This window comes from Monodelphis domestica, chromosome 7 (genome assembly GCF_027887165.1).
Source record: "Monodelphis domestica isolate mMonDom1 chromosome 7, mMonDom1.pri, whole genome shotgun sequence".
NCBI classification, from domain to species: Eukaryota; Metazoa; Chordata; class Mammalia; order Didelphimorphia; family Didelphidae; genus Monodelphis; species Monodelphis domestica.
Window position 1 is genome coordinate 218,204,520 of NC_077233.1, and position 12,216 is coordinate 218,216,735.

Below are 12,216 nucleotides of genomic sequence, written 5' to 3' on the forward strand. Positions count from 1 at the left end.
CACTTAAATCTTCATGCACAAGTGTCTTTGTGCACAAAAACACAAAGACAATCGTCATCCTCGGTTCGAGAGACAACCAACATGTGAACTAAGATACATATTACTGAAATTAGAGAAAAAATCATAGATGAAATAAAGTGAAGAACAGTATGTTTCAATCAGCATTTCACCACCATCTGTTCCTTCTGTGGCAGTAGCCTTTTTCACCAGAAGTCCCTCGGAATTGTCCTGGATCCTTGTATCATTAATAATAGTTGTCATTCACTGTTGACCATCATGCATCATTGTTGTTACTGTGTACATGTTCTCCTCGTTCTGTTCACTTGACTTTGTGTCACTTTATGTAAGTCTTTCTAGGGTTTTTTGTGATCATCTTGCTTTTTTTACATTCATAAAATTATTGAAGAACCCCCAAAAGCTTTTATGTGAGCTATATGTTTACCAATATTTGCTATATTAGAAAAGAAAACATTTTAGTATTATTATGAAAATAGTTACAACTTTGAGAACTTAGTCCATATAACCTCTGATGTCCTTCCAATACCATGTCTATAATCCTATGATCCTTTATTATTTAATTTGCTAATTGGTCCTAATTAAATATTTGGCTATTTGACTTTCTTTCTGGTCTGAAAGCAGATAATGTTCAAGATGGTGGCACAAGCTGATTGAAACCAAGTAATGATACAATTCCAGAGTTGAGTGGGATAATATTACATTCGTCTTGTCTTCACACACACACACACACATGCATGCATACATGTATGCACACTGAATTGTTACTCTCCTCTTTATCTAAATCCTCCTCACCCTTAAAGGCCAGACTCAAAACTCAAAACATTTTATCAATGTGGACACCATTTTTTATGGCAGAATGATTTTTCTGCATTTCTGTTGAACTTATTCTGAATAGTACCCAACTGCTCTTTAATCATTTTCTGTAGGTCAATTTTTTAATATTAGCTAGATTAAACTAGATAAGAGGGGACTTCTTTTGAGAACTCAATGCACAGCAACAATCATACCCTTGGGCCTCAAACAATAGTTGTCCTATAAGCAGGGCTGGAAGGAACCCTAAAATTTATCTTCTCTATTTTATTTTTTAACCCCCTTCCTTCTGTCATAGTATTAATTCTAAGACAGAAGAGTGGCAAGTGCTAGTCATTCAGGATTAAGTGACTTGCCCAAGGCCAGGCAGCTAGGAAATAGATGAGGCCAAATTTGAACCCAACTCCTTTCAATTCCAGGCTTGGTGTTCTATCTGCTATATTACTTAACTGCCCTTTTAAAGCTGAAGAAATTGAAACCTAGAGAGAGTCAATGAATAGACAAGGTCATGGCAATTGGAAGCAATTTGAAATCAGTTCTATTAAATCTAATTTTATTTTTACTCTATCAGCTGTAATTGATTTTTTGGTACCAATAACTGTAGGCCACCAGAGGTTGCAGAAGATTTCCTAAAGAATAAATAACTTACAAGGATTATACATTCTCATATGAAATAGATTTTTGTTTAACAAAAACAATTCCAAGTACTCTTTTTTTTTTTTTAAACTCTTACCTTCCATCTTAGAATCAATACTCTGTATTATTTCCAAGGCAGGAGAATGATAAGGGCTACGTAATGGGACTTAAGTGACTTGCCCAGGGTCACACAGTTAAGAAGTGTCTGACGCCATGCTTTTCTCCATCTTGCAGCTAAGGACCCTTTTGTTCTTAGTAGCCAGAATCCTCGATACTATAACCCAAAGGACCAGGAGCCATTCTCTCTCTTTTGCTGAAGAGTTTTATAAGAAATAGCTTCTTAAGTCTAAATTCCCTATGTATTTAAAGGACTTTTGTTCCCTGCCATTTCTTTCCCCCTAAACCCCACTAATTCAGTTCTAAGAGTTTTTCCTAATGTTTCTAATTTCTATATTCTATACATATAGAATATTCCTATATTCTAATTTCTAGTTTCTAATTAATTCAATTCTAAGAGTTTTTCGGATGAGTTTCACTGACTCACATTCATTTGTCAGGTCTGAAGCAGTATATTCCAATAAGAGAGACAAATAGAAGCAGAGAGAGATACAGAGGCAGAGAGAAGTCAGGAAGAGACAAAGATAGTATCTTTGTAAATGTCTGTGCTGGGGCTCAGCCAAAGCTTCAGACATTAACATTTAGATTTCTCCTTTTTTTACTTTCAGTCATCAGGAAGTAAAAAGTCAGAGGGTTTCAGCAAAAGATACCCCATAAAGATGCATTACACACGTTTTATCTTGGGTGGACAAAAAACTTTACATGTATGAAGCCTGGATCACATCAGTCAGTTGTCAGCCCTTGGAAGATCTAAACCACCAAAGGATGCAATAAAGCCCAAAGTAAAGGTGGCCTGAGATGTCAGCAAATCCAAAGGGGTGATCGCCTTTGTGATGTCAAGAGGGCAGCGGTGGGTCTGCTTTGGAACAGTGATGGGACACGTAACGCAAAAAAGCAAGAATATAAACTGCTTTCAAAGGTTCAAAAATGAGGAGAAAAATGTGTGAGTTCTCACATCATCTCAAAGACATCACAGAGCACACTGTCTCCTCACCCATTCCTTATGTATGATTACGAGGCAGTCTAAGAATGCTAGGTTTGGAGTCCTCAGGTCATTGATGTAGAGAGTAGAAGAGACCTTGGAAGCTATTTAGTCCAGCCCCCTCATTTTACAACAGAAACTGAAATCCAGTGAAGTGTCTTGCCCAAAGTCACATAGCTAGTAGATGTCTGAGGCACGATTTGAATCCAGGTCCTCAACTCCAAATCCAGTCCCTTATCCATTATGCCATACAAAAGTTATGTCCAACTCTTCATGACCTATTTGGAATTTTCTAGCAGACACTAGAGTGGTTTCCCATTTCCTTCTCTAGTTCATTTTACAGATGAAAAAACAGGAGCAAACAGGGTTAAGTGACTTGCCCAGGGTCACATTGCTATTGTCTGAGGTTGAATTTAAACTGAGGAAGATGAGTCTTCCTAACTCCAGGTCTGGCAGACTACCCACTGTGCCACCTGGCTGCCCAACTAGACAAAGGAGAATTCAGATCTCAGCCCTGTACTTATTATTATCCTGAGCTCAGGCAAATCTCTTTACTTTTCTAAGTCTTGTTTTTTGGCTTATAAAATGAAGGAAGCTGGAGTACCCTTCTAGTTTTGTTTTGTTTCAATTCTGAATTAAGGTTCTAAGGCATTAGAGTGGTAATGGCTAGGCAGTTGGAGTCATGTGACTTACCTAGGGTCATACGACTAGGAAATACCCATCCGGCTTCCCCTCCCTTCTAGTTTTAAATCTATGACCTTATGACATCGGTGTGTGTCTCCCTCTCCAGTCCCCCTCCCTTTCTCTCTCTGTCTCTGTCTCTCTCTGTCTCCCTGTCTCTCTCTCCTCTCTCAGCTTTGTTCCCAAAAAAGCTCTGCACCATTTCTATAGTGGAGATAAATTTGAAAAGAGTAAAGAGGTGGTCTTTAGCTTTTCACAAAAAAACAAAAGAGACCAGAGCTGAATAGCCAGAGGCTATTTTGGAGCAGCTAGCTTTTGCTGGGTTGTGGATAGAGGATTGGATTTGGAGTCAAGAAAGCCTGAATATACTTTCTCACGCACTTACTGGTTTCCTGATTCTGGACAAGTCACTTAAATTTTCTCAGCCTTAGTTTCCATATCTCTAAAATGGGAACAATAATAGCACTTACTTCCCAGGTTTGTTGTGAACATCAAAGGAGATGTGTAATGTTATGTGCTTTGGCTGTTGTGTTTTGTTGTGTTATGAATGTTCACACAGTCAACCAAATTTCCAGGATTATCACAATACATTTTAAAGAAAACCCCCTACTTGAATAGGAGTAGAAGTCAGGATATAGCTCCTAGAATGGAAGTTTATTCCTTTGGTCAATTCCTGTGGTAAAATAAAGTTCCCCATAGACCTCAGGTCATGTAATAAATTACTGGTATAACTAAAACCAAAATCTGTGTGCTAACAGCACCAATTCATCAGCAAAAGAGAAAAGGGTAGAGGAAAGGTGCCAATGAGAGAATGAGAGGTGATTTTTCAGTGAAAACAACTGATGTTTTATTTACAGCTGGTGTTACACAGCACATTTCCCACCCCCCATATTTATTTACAAAATATGTCTCCCTCTATATCACTGGAAGTCTTGAAGTTAGAAAGAAAAACATTTAGCAGCCAGACTTGACTTGGCATAGTACAAATTACCCTCTAAAGCTTCATTCAGAACTTTGATATGAAATTCATAAAAGTGCCAGATCTCTGCCCAAGTCATTTTTACTTGTGTTTCCTGTAAGAAAATGTCATCCCCTACACAGAGAAGAGAAAAGGCTTCCATAATCCCTAAAGTGGGACATGTCATTGCCTCATTCTCCTTCCTAAAGGGAAGATTTTTGGGAGTCATATATGGAAGGAAGGAAAGATTTGGGTCTTGTCGTTCAGGGCACAGGAAAATCCCTCTGTAAGGGTTCCCCTTGATACCCTCTCCCCAAATCTTAGAGCTGTAGTGCTGTGGAGAGTTTATGTGGAGGGGAAAGGGAGAAGGGAAGCAGATACTGTAAGAGAAAAGAATAGTGGTTTGAGAGCTAGAAAGGACCTTAGATATCATCATGCCCAACTCATTTATTTTACATAGAAGGAAGCAAAGATATAAATGAGGTTAAGAGACTTGCCCAGGGTCACAGGGCTGGTAATTTTGGAGGCAAGATTGGAACACAGGTTTTCTTGATTCCAAGCCCAACAGTCTGTCTACTACATTAAATAAAAATATAGGAGAAAGAACTATGGGGATCTGGTAATCAACCTAATCCAACTCAGCTTCCTAGAACAAGAAGTGCTTTGGCCTCTTCTTCCTCACCGGCTGACACTCTGGCAAGATGCTATGCCCCAGAATGTGGGGCACATTCACCAGACCCTAAAGATAATTATGAACATTGTTGTTGGAAGCCTGGGGAAAATTCTACTAAGGCATCAAGGATTAGATCTTTCTTCAAAAGACTGTCAGTAGGTTAATCACCAATTTGGTCTTTAAAAGTCAAAGAAAATTGTTTTTTTTCTTTTTTCTGATTTGTGTAGAAGAGGAGCAGAAGTTAGATAAATACTTCACGGGCCTCCCAAGTTTCACTGCCTCCTCCCTCCTTTCCCCAAATTTATTTATGCAAGCAAAGCTTTGTTTATACCCAATTTCTCCTAGTAGCTGCTGTTCTCCTTTAGCATGGGCAGTTTATTTTGGTCTCCCCTGTTTCTTCTCACTTCCTCCTAGTTGCTTTCGGGTGATTCCAGGATGCAAGGAGCTATGAAAGCCAGTGCCGCTATCTGCAGATCCTGGTTTGGGGGAAAGAAGTTTTATTCTTTCTCAATTTCTACTTCATTCTCTTTTTAACTCTTCTTGCAGCAGGCAGAAGACCACAACTGGGTTAACAAAATAATGTAGTAAATTTGCACCTAGGATAATGTCTAACACATAGTAGGACTTTACTAAATGCTGGTTGAATTGCAAAATGTTAGCTACTAAGGCCCAAGATCAAAGCACTAAGGCAGCACTAACAAGCTAACTGTACCCAGTAACCACACTCATACTGGCCAAACTCCCATCTCCACACCTTTTTGCCTTTTCTTCTCTCTTGTATGCCAGAAAAAAACATTCACAGATTTAAGATATTTCTATGACTGGCAGGAAAACCCTTTGTGGGACATGAAACATTTGAAAAATCAACCCATTCATTCCCCCCAAGTCTCTCCTATTAAAGTGGACCAGCCCTAAACTATAATCAGAAAGAAAAAAAGAAGGAAGGCGCCGACTGACCTTTGACTTCTCTGGGGAGGCTTGGTCTTCAATTCTGTCCTGTGCCAGATGGCACTAGGAAAAGTGAAGCTGATTTCAGGTACCTGCAGTGTGTTTTCATCTTAACATTAAAAAGTAAACACAAAAGACTTTTTATTTTTTTTGCATTTAGGAAACAAGTAAATATTGGCGATAGTATTAAACAAAGGATGAGGCAAAGCAAAGGTTGCAAGTGTACTGCTCTTTCCCTTAATGTGGTTCTCTAGTCATCTACACTCTGCCCCAACCCCTGGTTCTAAATTTCTCTTTCTTCCCTTCTTAGATTATTTTTCTTTTTCTTAGCCTCTATTTTGTCATTTCTCTTTTTTCTTTGAAATTGCCTCTTTTCTCTGAGAATGATTTCTCTGTCTTTCCTAGGGCCACTCATTGGTCGCTCTGTTCCCCAGATTTAGCCACTTTGGCTCTTCTTAGACAGCCATTCCATTCTTGGGAGTTCATCATATTGGTGCAGGTCTGAGTTCAGATTACTTTGTCAGCTTTAGCCCTCTGTTGCTCAAGTGATCCACTAATCTCAGCCACCCTTAGCAGCAGAGATAAAAGGCACTCAGATTACTTATTTCCAAAATCACACAATCTGAGATTTAGAGCTGGAAGGGATTTTAGAGACCACGGAGTCCAATCTCTTCATTTAACAGATGTTAAATGACTTTCCTAGGCTCACACAGCTGACCCGTTCCATGTTCTATCCTCTTCTCTAAGTTGCCTGCCCTAGATGTGATTTTTCTCTTGCTTTGCCTCTCTTTCTTTCTGTATTTATGAATTGGAGAAATCTGAAAATGTGTCATTAAAATACTCATTGAATAAAGTTGAATTTTAAAATGGAGTTTAGCCTTTATGTGTTTTTCTTAAAAGAAAAAAAAATCAAATGAAATAAAACATGGTGTAGTGTTAATAATGGCACACACAGTTTTAGTTTCCAACATATCTTTTTACAACAACCTTGTGAAGTGGGCAGTACAACTATTATTATACTTATTTTATAGATGAAGAATCTGATGGTAAAACAAATTAATTTATTTTACTTAATATGTACTTATATTTACAGATCTCACATCTAATAAGTATCAGGACAGAGGACTCAAACCAATGTTTTTTTTTTTTTATTTAAACCCTTACCTTCCGTCTTGGAGTCAATACTGTGTATTGGCTCCAAGGCAGAAGAGTGGTAAGGGCTAGGCAATGGGGGTCAAGTGACTTGCCCAGGGTCACACAACTGGGAAGTGTCTGAGGTCAGATTTGAACCTAGGACCTCCCGTCTCTAGGCCTAGCTCTCAACACACTGAGCTACCCAGCTGCCCCCTCAAACCAATGTTTTAAGATTCCATGCCTGAGGAGGGAAATTCAGGGTTCAAATCTAATCTCAAATACTTCTTAATTGTGTGACCTGGGGCTAGTTACTGGACCCCCATTGCCTAGCCCTTACCACTCTTCTGCCTTGGAACCAATCCTTAGTATTAACTCTAAGACAAAAGATAAGGGTTTTAAAAAAAAGATTCCATGTCTAATCTTCTTTCCCTTATTTCACACTATCATTACAAAAAGAATTGAGTCAAGAGTCCTGGGAATTGTTCCCAGTTCTGCTTCTAAATCATTGTGTCACCTTCTATGTTACATCACATTTCTGTTTTCCATTGTCCCAATGATGAAAGATGGGATTGGATAATCTCTAGAGTCCCTTCCAAGTCAAAAATTCTTTGATTCTGGGGTTGGGGCTTTTTTTTTTCTGTGAGTCATAATAGGAAAAAGAGCTTCCTTCCTCTAGTCCCATCTACCCCAGCCCAGATTGTAAGGAAGCATCTGTTATTTTTATGAAAGCCAATTAATTCAGCAAAATAAGTTTTTCTCTAACAGCAGTTGGAGAGTTAGCATTGTGGAGAGCTCTCCCATAATTTAACAGATGATGAAGAGAATAGAAGTAGCAGAAACTATGTTCCATTGTTGTCCTGACTTCTGGGGGGTGGGGATGGGGCGGGCAGCTGTCTACATAAATGGGAGCAAATCAAGGAGAGGTCACCGATGACCCTAAATGGCATACACAGAGGAACGAATTAAGAACAATTCGGTTGCTCATGTTATGAAACAGCAAGCACATTGTTACTATAATCCTTTGTAGCTAGCAATCCTAATATGAAAGATTTTAGGTTCCATGATCAAACCCTCTTGGAGAACTCAATCCTCAAGAAACATTGTTAGCTCATGACACTATGATTCCCAGGAAAAGATTGCTTTCAGCTTCAAATGGTAACAACTTCTGAGAAAGGAGACATCTGTTACTCTCAGCTCAAGTGTGTTATCTCATTCCTGCAAGAAAACATACACTTATTCTTTTTTAAAGACAGAAATATAAACCCTCAGGCTTGTTCTGAAAAAAGAAATGTTTGTGCTTTTTCTATTATTAGAGTAGGATTATAGAAAGATAAACTTTAATAAGGTTAAGGACAGTCAATGCTGTCTCCAGAGCTACTAGCATGAGCCCATTCCAAGAATCCTGGAAGAGATCTTGGAATGTACAGGGAGCTGGAAGAAGCAACTGTCACTTCCTGTCCTGAGCTGGAAAAGGAAGGCTGCTTTCCTGAGTTTTCCTACCTCAACCTGTTGTGGGAGAAGAAATCTGTAAATGGCTTTTGGAGGTTCCTGTTTCACTGAAGAGAACATCATTCATAAGATATAGCTATACCTGCTGGCTTACCAACACTGCCTAAGAAGAAGTTTTACCTGTAGAACCTGCTTGGTGGGCTCTGGAGGTTACCTTCTTCTGCTCTTGGGTTCATTCTGAGTAACTTTGGAGACAACGTCTGAGATAATTAATTAAACCAGTACCTGAAGGTTGTAGTTAGTTAGTCAGGAAGGAAATAGTGTAACCTGAAGACCAGAAGCATCCCTCGTGAGAGGGATTTAGATTGGCTGGGGAACAGTATAGACATTAGAGACAAGGCATCCTTGTGTTTCAATCCTCAAAGTTTACCCTTGCTTTCTAAATAAACAAAGTTACTTTTCTACAAATTAGTCTCTAAGACTTGCGTGCACTCGCCTAGTGAAGGAAGGTTCACTTTGCCTTCCCTTCACCATAGGGAACCGAGATATAGACAGCCCATTAAGTGTCTAACCCAGTTTCCCATAGTGGATAACACCATCTATCCATATTTTTTTCCCCACTATTTTAGGTAGTAATTCTCCCAGTGTCCTATGGCACCCAAAGTCCCAGTTAAAATTACTCCATGAATTATAGCTCTGCAGGGAGCTCTGTTCTTCTTAGGCTTTATGAAGATAATTTCAATTTATAGCCATTGTTGAGCTCTTTCTAATACTGTACCTGCATGGAGACTGGTGGGAAATTTGGTCTTGGTGGCTGCGGGAACTGCAGGAAACAGGGTCTTAGTGGCCTTAGAATGCTGCATGAGGTGAGTTTGGGATAACTGCTTTTCAGAAGGGTGATCTATCATGGGAATTGGGAGCTTCTCGGTGCCCTAAATGAAAAAGAAATAAAGAAAGCACAATAAAGGATATAAGGATATGAGCAGCTCAAGAAGACACAGAACAGGAGAGTAGAAAGAGGATTATATTTGGAGTCACAAGACTGGATTCAAGGCTACCTTTTTAGCCTTGGGCAAATAATTCCCCTCTATTGGTCTCAGTCATCAATAATGTTGGGGGCAGGTAGATGACTCAGTCAATAGAGAACAAGGCCTGGATAAGGGTTCAAATCTGGCCTCAGACACTTGCTAGTTGCTGTTACCTTAGGCAAGTTACTTAACCACAATTATCTACCAGCCTTGGTGAAGATATGGCACACATGCAGAGCCAGCACTCAGGGAGCTGCTACATTCCCCCTCTTCCCAACTCCTGAGGACATTTTTTTCATATCCCACCCCTCTGTCCAGCAGCCCAAAGCAAGCACTTTCTCCCTCAACTCTCTCCAATAATCTGGGGCTCACAGGCAGCTTGAATTAAAGGTGAGGCCCCTATGGTTCTTCTGCCTTAGAATCAATACTTGGTATCAATTCTAAGACAGAAGGAAAGGGTTGTTAAAAATAAAAAAGTATTGTTGGATGGTGGGAGCCAAGGAGGCATTGGCCCAAATAATCCCTAAGTTCCCTTCAGATCTGTTCTACCACTCTTCAGTGTTATCTTTAAATAGTTGAGTAGTCTCAAACTCAAACCATATTGAAAGACAATTTTGCTTTCCAAAGGATTCTATCTCATTTTTTCCTTTGGCTTAGTCCTCACAAAGGAACAATTTTCAATTGAATAAATTACATCAACTAGCATTTATCCACCATCTACCATTTGCCAGGCATTATACTAAGCCCCAGGGTCACAAAGAAAGGTAAAAATATGGTCTCTGCTCTCCAGAAGCTCACAAATGAATGAGGTACACAACTTGCAAATAAGTATATTCAAACAAGATATAGATAAGAGATAAATGGGACCATAGAAGGAAGGCATGCGTATTAAGGGGCATGGGAAAAGCTTCTTATGGAGGAAGAGATTTCAGCTGAGACTTAAGGCAACAAAGCCAGGAGGACGAGACAGGGAAGGAGAGCTTTCAAGGCATGGCGGATAGCCCCTGAAAATGCCCAGTCAGGAGCAGCAAGGAGACTGGTGACACTAGAATTCAGGGTATGTTGAGGGACATAAGGTATAAGAAACCTAGAAAGGTGGGGGACCTGGTTTTGAAAGCCAAACAGGATTCTGTATTTTATCCTCTATGCTAACTATAGTCCCTATCTTGGGCATTAGTCCCACAAAATGGCTCTGAAAATTTGGAAAACAACCAAACCACTAATCTCTTTGTACAATGAGTATTTTTAAATCTGCTATTATTTATACTCACCTGTCCACACTCAGCAATTTGGCTTAGTGATGGACAAGACTAGAAATGGAGCTTTGGAGAATGTGGGCCATCTGTTAATGCAATAAATATTTATTCAGCTCCTACATTTATAAGATATTGCCATAGCCCTATAAGAGATGCCAAGATAAATGGCTGTGATTTGGATGGAGCACCTTACCATTTAATAGGGAGGAGAAGCAGGTAAACAAATTACTTTAAAGCTATAAAAATACTATATGAATTGTTCGTACAATGAGTAAGTACTATGAGAAGTGAATTTTGAATTGAAAATACCAAAGTTCTTGGTTTTGTTGATTGGAGAACAAAAACACCATTGATAGCCATAGAGGAGAGGAGAATTTATGATGGCTTTGGTTTTGGAAACACTGAGTTTGAGAAGGAAAAGCCTCTAGTCAGAGAGAGCCAAAGTATAGTTGAAGATGCAGATTTAGAGCTCAGAAGAGAGAGCAGTTCCTGAAGCTACCTATGTAGAAAATGTGGTTGAAACTGTGGTATTGGGATGAGATCTCTAAAATGTAGATAGATAAGAGCTGACAAAAGAGAGAACAGAGCTTGAGGAAAGCCCCACCTTTTGTGGATAAAGGAATGAGAAAACCAGCAAAGAAGACTTTGGATTTTGTCTACTGAGGAGAAAAAAAAATGACCTTTTTTCTATTTGGGGTAGCCAGATGGCCCAATGGAGAGAGTGCTGAGTCTAGAGTCATAAAGATGAGAGTTCAAATCTAGCCTCAGACCCTTACCAACTGTGACCATGAGCAAATCACTTAACCTGCATGGGGATAATAATAGTACCTATTTCGCAGGGTAGTTGTGAGAATCAACTGAGTTAATATTTGTAAAGAGCTTAGCATAGGTCTTGGCACATAGTAGGCACTTAATAAATGCTTGTTTTCTTCCTACAATATCAATGGAAATCACCGCCAGAGAAAAAGCTGTTGGAGTCAGATGCAGATCAAAGCATACTCTCTTCCACATTAGTTTATTTATGGTTTTGTTTTGGTTTTGTATGAATTTTCTCTTATAGCAATGAGCAATATGGAAGTATGTTTTGCATGATAATATAACTCAGATCAAATGACTTACCAGCTCTGAGAAGAGTGGGGGAAGGAAGGAAGGGAGACAATTTGTATCTTAAAATTTTGGAAAACATGTTGAAAATTACTATGACATGTAATTGGGAAAATAAAATGTCTGAATTAAAAAACCAATGGAAGCCAATTGCTACAATTCATAGGAAGAGTGCACTGTCTTGTTTGTTTTTTTAAAGATAAAGCAAACATTTGGTAAAAAGTGAAGTAGGAGAACCATTTTGTAAAAGTAGATGTTCTGCTTCAAAGTGGTGGCACCTGCCCAAGTAGAAACTCTTGTTAACTGAGTTTATCCCCTTTGATGTCTGTTGTTGTTTACTCTTTTTCAGTTCTGTCTGACTCTTCGTTACCCCATTTGAGGTTTTCTTGGCAAAGATATGGGAGTGGTTGATCAATTCCTTC

The 12,216-nt window shown here is 39.2% G+C and overlaps 1 protein-coding gene across 2 annotated transcripts in view; it reads right to left on the minus strand.

The window, feature by feature from the left end:
- Positions 1 to 4,066: 4,066 nt before the first annotated feature.
- The window catches only part of LOC100029348 (kinesin-like protein KIF19), a 123,851-nt gene continuing 115,701 nt past the window's right edge, over positions 4,067 to 12,216 (minus strand). For both annotated transcript variants that reach the window (XM_056806488.1, XM_056806487.1), the window contains exons 18-20: positions 9,185 to 9,338; positions 5,833 to 5,932; positions 4,067 to 5,351 (exon numbers count right to left, since the gene is read on the minus strand). In XM_056806488.1, coding sequence (XP_056662466.1) covers positions 5,339 to 5,351; positions 5,833 to 5,932; positions 9,185 to 9,338 — 267 coding nt within the window. In that variant the 3' untranslated portion in view covers positions 4,067 to 5,338. The remainder of the gene's footprint in view (positions 5,352 to 5,832; positions 5,933 to 9,184; positions 9,339 to 12,216) is intronic.